General features: G+C 31.3%; 2 protein-coding genes across 4 annotated transcripts in view; one reads left to right on the top strand and one right to left on the bottom strand.

Moving 5' to 3' along the window:
* The window catches only part of LOC111046335 (coiled-coil domain-containing protein 174), a 63,788-nt gene that overhangs the window by 37,656 nt on the left and 7,588 nt on the right, over positions 1-18,544 (bottom strand). Inside the window, exon 2 of the mRNA XM_039432067.1 lies at positions 4,537-4,648. The gene's annotated coding sequence lies outside the window, so the exon portion shown is untranslated. The remainder of the gene's footprint in view (positions 1-4,536; positions 4,649-18,544) is intronic.
* Positions 238-18,173, top strand: LOC111046334 (protein Aster-B). Of its 3 annotated transcripts, none has more exons than XR_005571741.1 (11): positions 238-542; positions 2,010-2,113; positions 3,336-3,512; positions 4,483-4,629; positions 6,020-6,119; positions 6,750-6,890; positions 9,666-9,787; positions 10,560-10,752; positions 11,745-11,881; positions 13,143-13,233; positions 16,033-16,091. XR_005571741.1 is itself a non-coding variant. In XM_039432070.1 (11 exons), exons 1-11 carry the CDS (start codon positions 392-394, stop codon positions 16,114-16,116), a joined length of 1,704 nt encoding a protein of 567 aa, XP_039288004.1. In that variant the 5' UTR covers positions 238-391; the 3' UTR covers positions 16,117-18,173. The 3 variants fall into 3 exon arrangements, 2 of the variants coding, with proteins under 2 accessions (XP_039288004.1, XP_039288005.1); XM_039432070.1 differs by having other exon boundaries at positions 11,745-12,138; positions 16,033-18,173; XM_039432071.1 differs by lacking the exons at positions 238-542; positions 2,010-2,113 and adding an exon at positions 2,718-3,006 and having other exon boundaries at positions 11,745-12,138; positions 16,033-18,173.

Genomic DNA, 18,544 nt, shown 5'->3' with positions numbered 1-18,544 from the left:
AATTTCCAAAATTAAAGCTGATCAGAAAAAATATGATCAAAATTCATTATTTAATAGAATCAATTAATTTGATAATTATTTCGATGAGATAAAAAATTATCCCTTTATAGCCTAGTAACTATTTAATTTCCCCCTCTCAAAAACCAAATGCGGTGTTGTTTTTGTAACTACTTTACTGTACTTTGTATTTGCTTTTATCCCACCCGCGAGCTTATCAACTTTTTTTCAAGTGTGCGTTTTTATTTAAACATCTTCGAGTAGCCTAGTCTAAAATATTTTATCTAGAAAGTTGACTTGACAACTGCTATTTTAATTACTAGTGATTCAACGCTTCCAATTTACGTTTTGTCAGCTTATTATACATTCATTCAACAATTTTTACGTTTTAGAAATGAACACACCAAAAAAGACCAAGAAGATTAAGAAAAAATATAAAAAGTCTAGCTGGTATGACGTTCTATATCCAACTTATAAATCGAGATGCATTGATTTCAAAAGAATTTTTGCCAACGTTATTCCCGCCGATGATATATTAATTGCAGGTAAGAATCATAACTCTAACATACCGTAATTTATATCCTTTTTAAAATATTTATTGATTTGAATTGTGTACAATTATAATTACCGTATATAATTTGGATAATATGAATCCTCTGAAATGGAATAGTTTTGGTATCATTCTTTAGTTTTTAAAGTTTGATTCTCACCCAACTTTAAAATATATTTACCATAAAATCAGACTCGATGAGGCAAGCAGAATGGGAATAGTTCATTTAGTACTTTTGGGAATTAAATTTCACTGTTCAATATCACTTCTATAAGAGAATCTAGCTAGATTTGCTCACAACAGTGGGCAGTGAAAATATTTTAACTCCCACAAGATCTTATTGGACTATTCACACTTGAAGCTGTTTGGTACACTTTTTTTATTCAAATTGGATAATCTTTTCCAATATAATTGTTAAGATCATTTTAAGAGTGAGAAAAAGTGGCAACTGAAATTTGCAAGTGGTCTAATAAGCAAGTTATTGGTTCAGATTTCGTTTTCTTTCCAGATCATAAACGGTTTCGTCTATATTAACAGAACTTCTCTTACAAATTCAAAAAATGTATCTTTCCCAACTAAAACATTTTATTCTCCATATCGTTCATAAATAAAAAGTAACATTTTTTGTAAATTCGATAACTTGTTTGTTTTGCCATTAATCGCGAAAACGCATATTAGAACAAAGCCAATTATAAACTGAATGTATTAAAAAAATTCCAATGGAAAATTCGAAACCGTTTATGATCTGGGAAGAAAACGGAGTTAGCACTTTCAACAACCCATAACTCGCTTATTAGGCCACTTGAAAATTTCAGTTGCCACTATTATAATGTTCTTAACAATTATATTGAAAATGATTATCCAATTTAAATAAGAAAAAAAGTGAAAAACAGCCTTAACCCGGCCGATTGAGTATGATGAGTAATACTATTAGAACTGATGGGAATTATATTTTCACTGTAGTATAGGAATCCAGCATTATTCGACACGAGATGTTCTGACGTTTCAGCGAACCTCATTATTAAATCTTGTGACAACTTAAAGTCATTATGTAACTGAAAATCAATTGCTAAGCGGAATAAACATTATAGTTTTTCTTCTTACTGGCAACTCTCAATAATTAACAATTTGCCAAATTGATTGCTCTTTGATACTGTATTAATTTTTTTTTAAAGGGAAGTAATAGGGTGAGCTGAATAATGTATAATTCATTATTAATGTATAATTATCATGTATAATTCATGCATTATTTATTAATTCCATCAAAGCTTTCCATTCAAACAATTCTGACAGATTTAAGTAAATCTCACTATACCTATCTCCCCTTAATTGCAGTTTTGGTTTTCATACAATACACGAAACTAAAAAGGCTTATTCCAATTGCAATAGGGTGTACAATAAGAAATTTGTTTCTTGTATACAAATAATTAATTCTAATAAAATTTGCATTAATTATTTTCAGATTATGGCTGTGCTCTACAACGTGAAATCTTGGTTCAAGGACGTTTGTACGTCTCATTGAACTATATTTGCTTTTACGCCAACATATTCAGATGGGAGACAATGGTAAAAAAGTCCTTTTATACTTTTCTCTATTATCTATTGTTCCCAAGTTCCATTACGTCACAGTGTATCTGCTCATTAAATTCATTACTCTAATTGAATGGTAAAAAATTCTAATACCAATTCTTTTCGAAAATGACAAGATGAATTGTTGGAGGGTTCTATTTTACTTTCATCTATTGTAACCTTTTTTTAAAATTGTTTACAAGTTTTTTATGTCAGAGTAAATCTGTTGAATAGCAAAAAGAATTAGGCTTTTCAAACTATACGGTTGAAGGTTTTTGATATAAAATTATTTTTGAAAATTACACCAAGAAACACATCATTTTTATTATAATACAACTAAACTATAAGAAAAAACATTCAACTTAAACCTATTTCGTCTAATGCTTTGATTAAGTAAGAAAATAATTCTGAAAGCCATCATCGTATTCTTCAATTCAGCCAATTCTGTGGTGTACACATCCTATTTTGAATACCTACGACAAGCTTCAAAAATATTTCTAATTCCAATACAATATAAATAAGAATTTTGGTTGAAAAATCACAGATTCTTGAAGAATTTAGTACTGTAGTTTTATCACAAGTAAGTCGCTTTTCTTCTCTCTCAAATGTTCAGCTTTATCTTATCTCCCTACTCATAAACTTTGAATTGATTGGAAGCAAAGTACTTCTTTTCAATAATATAGCCTACTGTTTATATACGCGTGTAGGCCTACAAACGTGGTTCCTATCAAGAGATTTACTACCCATAAATCACAAATCATGTTTCCATAATCGATGGACTTTAAACCTAAATAATTGGTCTATTATTTGGAATTGGTTAGTATAACATGGAATACCTAAATTGATGGGTTTGATGTTCAGATGAAAGCAATGTATCTTCGGGAAAACATGTAAGTGCATTATGGAAAACATTTAATAATACGTGTAACCTAATTGATTCATTATAGCATAGACGCTAACACACACTACTGCAGTAATTTAATTTAGTTTTCTTGAATTTAACCAAAGTCACCTCAACTCTAGTAATATTCTTTAATAATATTCAGTAAAGTAATCGTTGATTGAAAAAAATTTACTTTAAAATAAATATAAGGCTAATGAATATTGACGTACTAATATTTAGTAAGTGGTTTTATGGAACACTTTAAAATTTATAAATTTGGGAATTACATTGTTCTTTTTTCAAATGTGTATTTTCCAAGTTTTTTGCTTTTCACAGGTTTACGTTAGATGGGAAGACGTGAGTGCGATAAATAGAGAGAAAACTGCTTATGTAATTCCAAATGCAATCCAAATTCACACAGAAAACGAAAAATATTTTCTAACATCGTTCATTTCAAGGGATAAGACGTATGCTATGCTATTCAGATTATGGCAGAATGCATTGTCTGATCAGGTAGGAGCAATCTTGAAAAATACATTAAATTCATATATATGATATAATTATTATTCAACAGAAACGAATAGTTTCCAAAATTTGAATTAGAATATAATTATACAACTATAGTGAGGTCCACGTTATAATGGCAGTGTTTAATTAGCAATGGTATTGCTATCCTTGTCTATCATTCAACAAAGCGGATAGCGCTATCGCTTTGCTATGTTGCCAGATCGTCTTTTAACAATGTAGAATTAATATTTAACAAAATATTTCATCTTCATTATGAAATTATTGAAAAATATAATTTCTTGGTTAATAAAATATAATTGATTAATTTAAAGGAGAATGAACAATAAATATTACATCAATAAACCTGTAATTTCCTACTTGATAAAAATATAATTGATTATTTTGAACGAGAATGAACAGTTGATCAGCTACCGTGTAGACATTTACTAGACAGAGAATCGGCAACGCTGTTCGCCTATCTTTCTCCACTGTCATTATAACGTGGACATCACTATAGTCGGCAGGCTCGTTTCGCTCGCCTTATCCGTCTAGTAACTTATGATGAATATTTAACACATTGAAGAAGGTACGCAGGTCACATAATACGATTACTAAATTATCAGAGAGCTTTTATTATTTTAGATCGAGTAGATTGAGTTAGTCTACTTCACCTACTCTATTGACTGAGTAGTCAGCAATCTATTCTGTAGCTCTAGCTACGCCAGTATTCTGGACCAGTTTAGCACTGTCCTTTTGTAGAAGTGTCAGTTCAGTTCTTAAGACAATGCTAGATAAATAAAATAGACGACATTACATTGCTGTGATTATTGTTTTTCCTACTGATTACATTATTAATCATAAAGTTTATTTAATTGCATAAAATACTGCAGACAAGACAATGTGCTTTATTAGTTTATACATTGAATTTTACTATTACTGTGCCTACGATTTAATAACACTCTCTCGATATTTTTAGTCATTTTCCAGAGCGGATGTACTGAATTTGGTGAAATTATATTACGGCACTGACCTGAGTTATAGCAGTGAGGATGATGAATCAATAGCAACGGACGGCTACATGTCAAGGTCAACAAGCAGGGCATCTGACCCTCCTAAATCACCGGTGAGAAATTTTGAGAAACCTGAAAATAAGATTTATTTGTAAAATAAGTTGATGAATACTCTAACTTTAACAATGAATATTTATTGTAAAATTATCCTACTAGTGACCCCCTGGGTTGAAGAAGAACTCGCTCAAGAACTGTTGTACTGTATCTTTGAAACCAGCAAATTTTAATTATACAGAGTTGATAAAAATCATGAAAACAGCTAAATATTTCAACAAGAATAATTTGACAGTAGGTTTCATTGGTGATCTTATTTTAATTGAAAAATTACTCTTCAAATATTACTCTGTCGCTTCAACATCTTTGACCTTCATATGAATCCAAATTCATTGTTTTAAATGAGAAGGTGGTCATGTGATACATGATTTCAATACAGAGTTCCAAGAGAAAAAAAATGGCGAAACCCGCACTAAGCTTCCACCTTGAAAGCTCACAAATAGTCTCAGCTGTTAAGAACGGATGAATGGAAAAATTGTAGCAATTGCATGCAATCTATTCTTCAGCTGACTAAATCACAAAAAAAAATTTTCTTATTCACTTTCAATGTTATTTTTATATCCTGAAAAAGGACAAAGGAGTGAGTCAATTTTGTTGTCCAAAGAACTTGAGCTGTAAAAAGGTTAGAAGAATACGTGTTCGAAATTTGAAGCTGATTGATCATTTCTAATCTAAACAATTCTTTATAAAGTTATTGTAGAACATACAAACAGACGGACAACGACTTTGGTCTTCAGTAAGTCAAAAGGAAGAACTCGTTAACGCTTGTTCAACTAGCTTGAAAAATGAAACTAATTGTGAATTAACAGTCGATGGATATTGGCCAATTTAAAAATGACTGTGTTTTCCAACTATCACGATAGCCCACACTATAAGAATTTTATTTGTCGAATAAGTTTATAGAAATTTATAGGTTCCTGTAATATTTTTCATTTCCAATTCAGAAAGACTCCCACCTTCAAATTAAAATACAGTACAATGGTAAAATGTCTATTTACTTCTCTTTTTACATTGGTACATATCGAATTGGCTTATATTTATTGTTCTCTAAAGGTGAATCATGTCTATCATAATCATTAAAAGTTTATATGATTATCAAAAATTATCATCATGGATAATGATAATGAATCGTCTAGTAATTGAATTTTATGAAACGAGGATTGTCAGTTTTACAAAGGATGCTTGAATTAGTCATTGCAAAGAACATTCAATTCATCCATTTAGAAATATTGTGGGCCTTATTCATAATACTATCAATGACGTAAATGCTCTCAACTCCACAATGGCAATTCGCAAAAGCTTTGTGGAATTAACAATGCTCATTTCATTTATTCATAGCATTGCTAGATCAGTTGTGATAATAAAGTTTTTGTCTTTCTTATCTTACAGAGATTTACTACAAGTATTGATAATGGTGAGATAAGAGAAAAAATGCTGTCATTCGTAAATGCTGAAGTTGAATTTTCTGAAAGTAATGAGATTAAGGAAGGTAAGAATTTGCTAATTCACGTTTTTAATAACGTCTAAAACTTGAATACTATTTATCACATTGTGTACAAATACTTAACATGAGGAAAGGCACATCAGGCTCATGCCCAAAACTGTCCAATTTCCAATTTATACTATACTGTTCGAATCAAAATGTTGGTTATGTCACTTTCACTTTTCAAAATACAATTTACGCTCTTCAATACTCAGATAAACGAGTAAATTTTGAATCAAATAGGTACTATTAAGTCTTCTATTCGCAATTACTTGACAAAATATCTCATAAAAATTTGTATAGTTTATTGGTAGACGAGTGTATAATCTGTCAACTGGGGGCCAAAATGTGGTTGGAAGATGATTTTCGACAAACGAAAATTTGACAGTGAATAGTTATGATCTAGATCATTTTTGTTAATTGTTTACTCATATTGATATTATGGTGGTTATTGAGTTTTTACAATTTTCTTATTTTCACATTTTTTATAAGTCAAGTAATGTCCTGAATATCATGTGGGAGAACAGAAAACATTGACTCATTAAGTGAGCCCCTGTGAATATTCTTGTGTGTTTTCAAGGAAAGATTTACTATATACATTTTTTCAATGTTTATAAAGATCGTTTCATGTTTCAGAACCGATCACTTGTCCCATACCTCATGAAGGACGTCTAATTTTGAAAGGTGATTTCAATGTGGATGTTGATAAGTTATTCGAATTGCTTTTCTCAGAGTCTGAGTTTTTCATCAACTTCCATAAATCACGGAAAAACACAGGTAAGCCACAAATATAATATCATGCTTGAAATCACTTCACTTATACTACTTTATTCAAATTAATAAAAACAATACAAAACTTGTAGAACCCTTTCTATTTAAAACATTTTATTAAACTTTAAAACATTTCAACGACTAGTTTCGACCAACTTTGGCCATTCAAGTTAAAAATGGTCAAAGTAGGTCGAAACTAGTCGATGAAATGTTTTAAATAAAAAGCGTACTACACGTTTTTTATAGTTTTTATTAATATCATGCTTGTATATTATTTCAACAGTAGCCTTGAAAATACGCAATTCTATCGAGATGCTCGATTTTTCATAGGTTTCGTTCACGTTTCACTTTGGTTAGATAATTTCTTGATGATTACATACACCTTGTTTAGATGATTTGTAATTTTCTTCAACTATTCAGAGATTATTATTTAGTAGTATTTGTCGATCAAAGATCCATTTCAACTGGATACCTCCGATTTTGATGATAATGAGAATTTTATATAATTTAAAAATCTTTCAAATCTCTAAGAACTAGAAAAAAAGAAGTCATAGTTTTGTGCTTCAGCCTTCAGGTGATTCCTTAAGAACATAAAAAATAAAGTCATAATTTTGTTTGTCTTCAGGTGATTCCTTAAGAACACAAAAAAGATGAAGATGGTTGAAACTATGAAAATTATTTAATCAATCCTATTTATTTGGAGACAAATCTTTGTGAGAAATTTATACTATTAATTGTGATGCGGAAAGCGAAAAGGGACCCAAATTCGCTGGAGAAAATTTTTCAGGAGAGGCAAATCAAGTGATCAATGTCAAAAATATCGATATTCGGTTTTTAGTCGATTAATGTAGTCTGCTTCATTCTGTACAGGTTAAACATAACATCAACTGTTGGAAAACATCGATTGTATTCGATAATAATCGAATAGTGGAGCTATGTTCTGTTTAAGAAAAGGGACCTCTTGTCGTTATGGAGAAATAACATTGTGCGACAAGAGGTCCCTTTTCTAAAACACACTACTGCATATGGAAGTGCTGCACAAAATAGCCTGCTATGAATTATTTTGGCATTGAAGAGAATTAGTACAGTTCCATACTTCATACAGAACATTATTTCTGTTAAAATAAACATTTTATCCAACAAGACACTGTTGGCAGCCATGCTATTCCACAGATCAAATCAAATCAAATCAATTTATTGCCATTCTTTTTTTACAAACAAGTGATACAAAAACATTCTTATAATGTTATAACTAATTATAATCTAAACTAATTTGAAAACATATTCAACGAATGTTTTCTTTTATTTTAATATTGAAATAATGGGCTCTCCCAGAAAAGCTAATGCTTGAGCTCTGGAAGAGAGTTCAAAAATGTTAAAGGTAATCAGATGAAAAGTGTTTGGCAGAGAAACAGCTGTTTGAATTCACTTGAGGTTATGTTGTTGATAAACATCAAAGACCTTGAAGATAGACCTTAGAGATGTTTTTGATACTGGTATTTGGAATAGAGGGAAAACATTTTAGTTGTAGTTTTATTGTTTGTATTTTCCATCTTTTTATTTTTAGATTTTAGGGACATGGGGGTTATTAAAGAGCTTATGGAAAGATTTTTTGACACTGGTATGTGAAAAAGAGAGAAAACATTTAAATTGTAATTTTTTTGTTTGTATTTTCCATCTTTTTATTTTATAGTTTTTAGGGACATGGGGGTTATGAACGAGCTTATGGGAGTGATGGAGGGGGATGAGAAAATAGGGAGGGTAGGTGTAAAGGGAAGGAGAATAATTAAGGATAATAATTTATAAGTATAAGCTACTTAAGTTAAAAGGAGTGAAAAGGGGATAAGTAGGGCCTATAGAGGTATTAAAAGGATAAGAGAGGGGTGGGAGAGGGGGGGGGTGATGAAGAGGGGCGAGCAGATGGGGAGGATAGGCATAAAGGGAAGGAGTATAGTTATTAAGGATACTAATTTCAAAGTATACTAAGGAGAAAGGAGTGAAAAAGGGATGAATATGGCCTATAATAGAATGATGAGGATATGAGAGGGGTGGGAGAGGGGGCAGCGATGAGGGGTGAGGAGTAAATTGAAATGGTAGGAGTAAAGGGAAGGAGTATAATATAAGGGATAATGATTATCACGTAGACCTTAAAAGAAAAGAGGATAAATGGGGCCAGTAGAGGTATGAAGAGGATAAAAGAGTGGTGGGGAATTGTGGTGGGGGGGGGAAGAGTAAAGAGGAAGGGGGAATTTTTTCATCAATTTTTTGATTGTTGACACATTAAAGTTTGTTTTGATGTATAATTTATCTCTTAAGTATGTGAAATAAACAAGCAATAATGTTATCAAACTTTGAAACGCGTTTTTCTCAAAACTACCATTTCAGTTATGAAAACTTCAAACTGCCATAACTTTTTCAAATTTACAGATAAAAATTTGAATTTTGCATTGAATTGTCAGGAATTCATAGCTTAAAAATACAAAAATATTATCTCAAAATGTTCAAAGTGCGACTTTGGGTCCCTTTTCGCTTTCCGCATCACTTTAAATTTTATTAAATTTAATAAATTTTATTGATAACAGTTATGTTTTGATCGATGTTGTGGTATTCCTCCATAGTGCACAAAAACAAATTATAAATTGTCTATCTCAGTTCAACAATTTATTAAACAGTACCGTACCTATTTATTTATTCAACAACTTCACATTTTTTATTCATAGCAATTATTGCAACTCTGTAATACTAGATACAGTATTTAGAAAAATATCTCAATTTTTTCAGATTTGAAGTTCATACCCTGGATACTTAATTCAGATTCAAAACTAAAAGTAAGAACATTCAGTCTGAATGTGCCAGTGAATCAGCCTCTTGGGCCCAAGTCATGTCACGTTAAGGAAAAACAGGTGAGACGTCAATTGATTCAAATGGATTTTTAGCCCTTTTCAGCTTCTAATTTCAACATGAGCCAATGTTTTCAGTAAACTTACAGTTACATTAATAAATTCCATTTAAAAATGAACCTATTTAAAGCCAATTCAAAGGTTTGTATCATAGACCAAAAGGATGTAATTCATAGATCTAAACCTTCTCTGTTAATAAAGCCATTCTATAGGTAATCACGGTTTTTGCATAAACTGAAAACATTTCCTGTATTCATTTTTTCTAATCCACCATATCTCTTATTCTCAATACTCTTTTTCAGTAAAACCACTTTACTTTCAGTGATGCCTAAATTGACTCTTGGCTTATGATGGATAATGGGATAATTATTTCATTTTTATTTATTTACGATACAAATAAAACTGATGTTATATATCATTGGTAGATAAAATAATAAGGTAGCCCTTATGCTATTATAGGTATTATAGTACCTATTTATAGGTGATGACACAGATGTGATTATTAGGATGTATAAGATAGAATGTTCTCTTTTTCAGTAAAACCTCATTATCTTTGTTTAGGGTGATGCCTACATTGACTCTTGGCTCATGATGGATAATGAAATAACATTAGGATCTATAAGATAAAAGAGAAAAGTAAATGAGAGTGGTGATAATTATTCATTTGTAGAATTGATCTACAGTTTACATTTTTTGCATCAACAATACCTCACTTGTAATTAATAACTTTATTAACTAACTATTCAAATTTTAATCTAATCAGTTATTTTCACAGATATTGTCGAAACTAAGTCAGCCTGGAAAAATGTACATTGTCGATGCTGAATCAACTAACCACGGTGTTCCGTATGCTGATTCTTTTTGTGTGGAATTCCACTATTGTTTGCTCAAAACGTCTTCAAAATCTTCATCTGTATCTGTACACACGCGAATAACGTACAAGAAATCAGTTTGGGGACTTATAAAAAGTAAGTTTTATTGAAAAAGATATTTGAGATATTAATTTAAATTAATTTATTTATTTATAGGTGTATTCGAAGACAGGCTTTTATTTTAGAAGTGTATAAAAGACTTATTCTCTTCTTTGGTTAACAACCGGTGGGCTGGTTGGCATCAACTCTCCATGGCTCTCTGTCATCCGCCATCCTCTTGAAGTCTCTGTAGTTGGCACATCTCAGATCCTTCTTCAGTTGTTCTATGTACTCCAGTCTTAGCCTTACTCCAGTATTCCTTCCCTTTATTATTCTTTTTGTTAGTCCCTCATGTCGAAGAATATGACCAACTAGTTGTGCTCTCCTTTTTATTCCTTTCAGTAGACAACCTCTCTCTCTCCAACTCTTTGAAACACCTCTTCATTCGTTACCTTCTCTCTCTAACTGATCCTCAGCAATATTCTGAAGCACCATGTCTCAAAAGCAGAAATTCTTCTCTCTTCTATCAAACCCATGTCCAAGCTTCACTTCCATTATGCTGCTATGCTCCATAAATACGAAAAAACAGAATTGATTCAAAAGTAATTCTACAATCTTTTGTAATATTATTGGAGTTGAATTTTCAGTATTTCAACTGTTAACTTGTAATACCATTTTGTTATGAAATTCCAAAACTATTGGAATATTTGAACCGGTCCTAAAAGGATCCGTTAATTGGATTTTTAATATTTAATATTTCATTGAATATTATTCTTCTGGGCATATAATCATTTTAAAGTTCTCATTACTAATAACTACAATTACCCTTGTTATATTTTTATATAAACATTAGTTTCGGGCATTTATCCAATTCTCAAGTGTCAGTATCAAGTCTCAACATTTAAGTAGCCCTATTAAAATACTTTTTTTTAAATAATATTTTGATTTCATTATAATAATATCAACCTTAATTTTATAATAATACCTAGTACAGCTTCCACAATTTTCCATATACTCAAGAGAAATTAGTTTTTCTTCTATTTTTACAGGCTTTATAGAGAAGAACGTTTGGGCTGGCGTAGAGGACACTTTCAATCACCTATTGAAATCACTCAACGAACACTGCCAACAAGAAGTGAATCAAGACAAAAACACCGAATCATTAGACGAGAAACCCAATCAACCAGTAGGTGATTTGTTAGCAAGTGACAGATTAAGCAAAAATTTCATTTCACAACTTGAAACTGAAACTGTGATAGAGCCTCGACAAATGACGTCACTGAAAACTGAGAAGCAAGTTCCTTTGCGCGCGATTATTTTCAGTGTACTGGTCGTTTTGGCTTTGATTAATTTCGCCCTATTCTGTCATTATAATTGTTCGGAGAAGAATTTCAACATTCACAAGAAATTAGATAATAGACTCACCAATAGAGTATGTGACAGGTGAGTGGGATTTACATATTTTTCAAGAGTAGTTAGAAATGTTGAACCTTTTCAACGACCGAAACCTATGGTGTGTAGTGAATTGCTTTATACTGTAGTTTTTTGTAGTGTTAGGTAACTGAAGCGTTGGGTATGGAAGTCCATGAGTTCTGGTCCCAAGCTTTCCTCTACATCTTTGTAGACTGACATTTTTGTGGGTGGGTAAGAAACTCGGCAGTCTACTTCTCGCCACCAAGGCCGATGCTTCTATTTTAGTCAATGTTTTTTGTGGGAATTCAAATACAGAAGGAATGATAATACAAGAATGTGTACAAGTGAGAGAGTTGGTCCCACTTCTACCTGCTCACTTCTAGCTTTTGAAGGTCCAGGGGTCAGAACTATTCCCGAGGCCTATAACAACGTAGTTTAACCTGTAGATTAATAAACTTTGGTTTGTAGTAGACATTCATATCAAGTAAATTAATTAGTCAGACTATAAGGGGGAACTGAGGAAGCAAGATAAAATCTCACTAAATTAATTTTAAAATAAGTTTATAAGTTACAGGTAATAATGGAAACTTTTTTGAAGTAGACATTCGTATCAAGTGAAATCTTTATAATCAGACTAAATGGAGGAACTGAGGAAGGAAGATAAAATCTCACTGAATTATTTTTGAAATAAGTTTATAAGTTACAGGTAATAATGAAAACTTTTTTGAAAATAATTTATATTCATTATAGCCCTGCCGCTTTGTATTGAGTTGTAGGCTACGGTTTCAATGAAGAGAATCACTGTTACAGAACTATGAGATAATTAAAAACTATTTTCATTATTCAACAGAAATATTTCAGCAATTGTACAGGAATGAGTTTAACTGTGTAAAGTCAAGTCTAAATTATCTATTACAAAGCCTAAAGTATTCAGCATTTGAGATCTATTAACAGATTCCTGTCTTGTTAGTTGTTAATATTTTAGTCTAAATAATTAAATTATTCTAAACATATTTTTATTCCACTTGAAACAGATCTCTTGACTGTCCAGAGGCGATGTATTGTACCAAGTCCAGTCAATTGGACTGGCGAGACCTGATACATTCTTTATCTATTATACAACAGGTGAGTAAAATTACTTTGGGTAATTTTCTTTTAGAAAATCTTTTCATTCGATATCTTCATTTACTAAAACAATTATTTACAATATAGAAAAATAGATAGTATTATTGTTTCTTCACTATCTCTTCATTCGATACCTTCATTTACTAAAACAATTATTCACAATATAGAATAATAGACAATTATTGTCTTCTTGGAAAAGTTTTTTTTTTCAATATTTTGAATATGCATATGCTGGTGTTATCCTTTTTTCTAAACCTGCCGTACTAGACTTTTCAAAATTATCTGAGCTGGATGTCGAATGGTATCAACATAGCAGGAAAGGTTGGGCATCCTAAAGGCGGATTCTCAAATACCATTATCAGAGTCATTGACCGGTACAGTGAAAATATGATTCCAATGAGTTCTTATGTGACTATTCCCACTCAACCTGGCCGAGTGAGTTTGAATAGTCCTATTGAAACTTATGGGAATAATATTCTCACTATATCAGACACTTTCACTAATACCATATAGAAAAGATAGCCTTATGCTATCTACCATCTAGAAAAGATAGCATTTTGCTATCTACCATATAGAAAAGATAGCATTATGATATCTTCCTTCTAAAAGGGTTAAGTGTAAGAGAGGGCCGACTGCGCCCTAACTTCGCCCTCCTAGGTATAAAATAAAGGTAGTCATTCTATTCTATTCTCTATGCTAATTCTGACATTTGGGAATTGGTCTTAAGACACCTCACAGGTAGTCGGGTACACTATCAAACTTGACCCATTAATGATAATTAGTTATGAAGAATTGTGATCAATTATACAAGAATTTAAAATTATTTGACTGATTTTAGAGTTTGGCAAGATATAAGTGATTCTCAAGAGCTTGTAATAATGTTAATTTTCATTTATTAAAAAATATATACATTTTGTAAATTATAATCAATTGACAGAATAGAAGATATTCTTGTATAGATCGTGCATACAAAAATTTCAAGCGGACAATAATTGCTCGTGCTCAAACATACAAACATTATCGTTTATTAAAAATAATGAACATTTTGTAAATTATTATCAATCGACAGAATTATTGAAGATCTTGTTGTAGAGCTGCTGCATGCTCATGGACTCAACTATTGGTTGACTTTTCAAAATCGCTCTAGATATGCATTGAGGATGTGCCTGCTCAAAAGCAGGCGCTGTGGCGGAGTTTTCAAAATCATCTTTGTATCCCACTCCATAGATAAAGCCAGACCCATGAACGTACTCCTTCTTTGAAGTGCCGCTTGAACGAACTAATGCCATTGGTGGAATCTGCAGCCTTTCTTTCCTCAATCTTCCAATTATTTCTGAAATTTTGCCAAGATGTGCAATCCGTTTACTCCTTTCTTCAGTTTTCTGTCGCAATAATTTATCAGTGTTGTCTGCAACTTCGGTAGTGTATTCACTAATACAAGGTTTACATATTATTCTTTTCGATTTCAATTGCTTTTCCTTACAACGTTTATAGAACAAATTTTCAACATAAGGTCTTGTCTCTTCATCATCTGAAATGTATTTATAGAACTTTTCAATTCTATCCGTTTCGTTTTCAATATTTTGATCATTTTTACTTAATTCCATGGGAGGAGGATTTACAGATTAATTTCCTAAGAAATTAGTCCCAAGAATGTTGTCTTTAGATGTACAATCAAAACAGATACACAATTGAAGTTTGATGAACGAATGTGTACAATCTCAAAACAAAGATCACTTTTCACCATTTGGTACAACAAACATTATAGCACAACTGATCATTTTATTAGAAGTAAACCGGAATAGTGATTTCAGTAAATTTTGGTCATCTGTATGAACACATGAAAAACGTCTGACAATCACTGTATTCGCGAACAAGGTCAGACTAAAACAAGGCCTATAAAAAGAGGTCAGGGCATAATTTTATAGTTTGCATTGAGGCTTAAGCTGCGTTTACACCAAAGTTATTAACAATATGTTAATAACTAAATCCTTATATATTCTATTGGATTGAACGTAACTTATCATATAGATGATGAACATAAGTGTTTGCCACGTTCCGTTCAGTCTAATAGAATCTATTAGGATGAAGTTATTAACATTTTGTTAATAACTTTGGTGTAAACGCAGCTTTAGAAAAAATATCCATGTTACCAAACTGTGCGAAATTTTAGTCTTTTTTGTCAAGCTTGTCTTCTCAGCCTTTTCCCACTCAGGTAGGGTCGGCTTTTCGGGTCAGTCTCTTCCAGGAGTATCAGTCACGGGCTTCGTTTGTTGTTAGTCCCTTCTCTACAAAATATGCAAGCTCTTATGACTTGATGTACAGTATTTGAATTGACATCTGTATCGACTGTGTTGCCGAATTGAATACTGTACATCCATCTTATATGGGCTTGCATGAAAAGATTGAAATCTCGCACAACTTGGCAATAGATATTTTCTCCAGGTCTCACTTATTTTATATAGACTATAATTATAGACACTCATGATGCATTGCAGCAGCTAGCCTCATATGGCCTATTGAGTCTTGTTTGACGTATTTTTTTACATTTATTCAAGTATAAACCATATCTAGTACTTACCACCATAACAAGGGAGTATGAAATTGAATTTCCCCTTTCAGGGGTACGGCATTTGAAAAGGTTGAGAACCACTGTCCTAACCAATCATCCTCATTTCATTTACATAATCTAATAATAACCATCTTTTCTTCTACATTTACCCAACATCTATTCTCATTTAATCACTGCTTTTTTGTTACACCTCCAATTTTAATTCTAGATTATCAATTTTGTTGCAGGCTGAAAATAACTTGAGAATAGCAAAGGCCAGACTTATTGAGTTAATTCAAAGGAACTCCAAAATGACTTCCGTTGCTCATTAATCAGATTACTGGATGTTCTTACCAGTAATAATGCTATTGCTTACACGATTATTGATAGATCTTCAAGACTGCAGGGTACTTAAAAGCATATACTGTATATTTTTGTGTGTAAGAGAAAACTTCAAGCTAAGATCCCTAGATTATTCTCTGTTTATTTTAGCTTTACTATTCAGTGTAATAGCTTATCTCAATTCTGCTGAAAATCAATATCTACTTTTTGAGAATGTGCTCTAATAGATATGTTTTGTTTTATTTCTTTGAGATTAGGCTATCACTGATTTTAACTTCTAGTCTTGGTAAGCTCTATTACAATTCAGTGTAAAGTTACTATGCTTCCAAAGAAACATAACTGTGTATTTAATATGAATGAATATTATTGTAGATAGAATTCAGCAAATGAATTAGTGTAGTTAACAGAAATATGTAGATTTCTCGAACTTTTTTGTTTGTCTTTTGAAGGATATTGCTTAATGATATTTTGGTGATCTTAATCATTTTTTTATCTACACATAGTTCACCCAAGTTTCTCCATCTATTGATTAAATCAACAAATCCTAGATGAGACTGAGTTCCTAAAATTGAAATTCATTTTATGAAGATTACAGTGTTTTAAAAACATGTATTTTCAAGTTTTATGTAGAAGTTAATAAATATCCCATTAAGGTGCGTCCAGATTTACGCGCCGCGAACATGAGCAATTCACTTTTAATCAGCTGTTGCCAAGCTTTTTATATCTGTATCTTACCGTTTCTGTAAAAATACAGATATAGTCAGCTGATTAAAATTGAATTGCTCATGTTCGCGGCGCGTATATCTGTACGCACCTTTAGATAAAAAACATACAAAATAATTATTGTACCTTGCCAAAAAATTGATGAGTAAAATCAACTGTAATCAATATAACTTACTGATAAGATAATTCAGAATTCCTACAATTTATTAGATAATATTCGATGATTAAAAAATACAATACATAAGAAGAATATTAAATGTTTCAAACTTCGTATTTTGCTAGTCGCTAAAAATCTATAGAAAAATTATCTTAAATTCAAGCAACAATGCACATTCATAGTGAAATGTTAGTATTGTGAATAATGTATACTGTACTGTATTATCTTCAAGTAAATTTATTGGAAGAAAATTGAATGCTTGTCGACGATAGATTAGAAAAACAATTGTTCAAGATTCGCTATATAAGAAAATAGTGGGCCAATTTTAAATTTTAATACTGTTATACTCTTTTTAGAAAAACACTTTTTTCATAAGAATGCTTCCTAGAGCATTTATTTTTATCAAAGATGTAGAGGCTGTGAAATGTATATAAAATCGATAATTAACTGGTTAATTGAATTGGCTATGAGAGTTATCCTGAACTCAATCTATTGTGCTTTTAATAAATTTTTCGTTTCTTCTAAAATTTGATGCCAAATCTTTGCTTTAATCTGCAAAAAAATGAAAATGAATTGATAAAAATACTCAATATAATGATAATTATTATAGAAAATACACTAAGGAAATAATTGTTGAAACTGATTATTATACGGAAACAATTATATTGTAAGATGTATAATACGGTTATACATTATGATTATTGACTTGTACGTAAAGAATGTAAGGATTTAGACAGTCTTAGATTTTTGAGAATAAGGAATGAACCAAGTTATGTTCTTTACTCAATCAAATTCTGACGACTCATACCTCAAAGATTAGTTCAACGACCTGACGTATGTTTTATAATTAGATGTGGTTTGGAACCCACCTGAAATAGTGAATCCACCATGTTCCATGACTACATGTAATATTAACATGACTGTACTTAATTTTCATGACAAGGTTATGCAATCGTACGGGTCAAACCTCAAAAAAGCCATAACATATTATTTTATTATGTCTATCCTGATGTAATATTCTGTGAAAGTGTATAGTGTATTATTTTCAAGTCGAATACCAAAGACTTATAGTTGTAAAACTTACTAATGATTTGGTGTTAAGGCTGTGGATTGTACATTTTTCATCAAATAAAAATGATGTTTCAAGTAAAATTGATTTTACTTCTACATTGTGCTATTATTATTTTGAACCTTAACAAAGTTTGAAGTTTCAACTGAAGTCCAAGAGATATTACTTTTAACATGAAGAGGGGAAACTGATTTCTCCTTCCACAGTTTGTATCATGGACAGAGTAGTGGAGAGGAGTGCGCACAATTGGATGCTGACACAAAAGTAAGGAGAATGCTGTTAGGTAGTGGGAGTGATTAGTGAAGGAAAGAGCATCGGTCCTCTCTGTCTTTGAGAGAGAGCCAAGTAAAAAGTAATATCTCTTAGACTGTGGATAACTTATTATTTATAAAATGTAATATGAACTGTCATAGAAATTAAAACAATAATAAATTATTATAATTCATAAATACTATAATTGCATAATTTA

The sequence above is a fragment of the Nilaparvata lugens genome, chromosome 7 (assembly GCF_014356525.2).
Source record: "Nilaparvata lugens isolate BPH chromosome 7, ASM1435652v1, whole genome shotgun sequence".
NCBI classification, from domain to species: domain Eukaryota; kingdom Metazoa; phylum Arthropoda; class Insecta; order Hemiptera; family Delphacidae; genus Nilaparvata; species Nilaparvata lugens.
This window is presented reverse-complemented; position numbering and strand designations above follow the sequence as displayed.

Excerpts from the sequence above, each read along its gene's own strand:
- LOC111046334 (XM_039432070.1), top strand. The coding sequence starts at position 392 with ATGAACACACCAAAAAAGACCAAGAAGATTAAGAAAAAATATAAAAAG. Across the intron at positions 9,788-10,559 it reads GTCACGTTAAGGAAAAACAG|ATATTGTCGAAACTAAGTCA; the intron begins GTGAGACGTCAA and ends TTATTTTCACAG. Across the intron at positions 12,139-13,142 it reads ACCAATAGAGTATGTGACAG|ATCTCTTGACTGTCCAGAGG; the intron begins GTGAGTGGGATT and ends CACTTGAAACAG.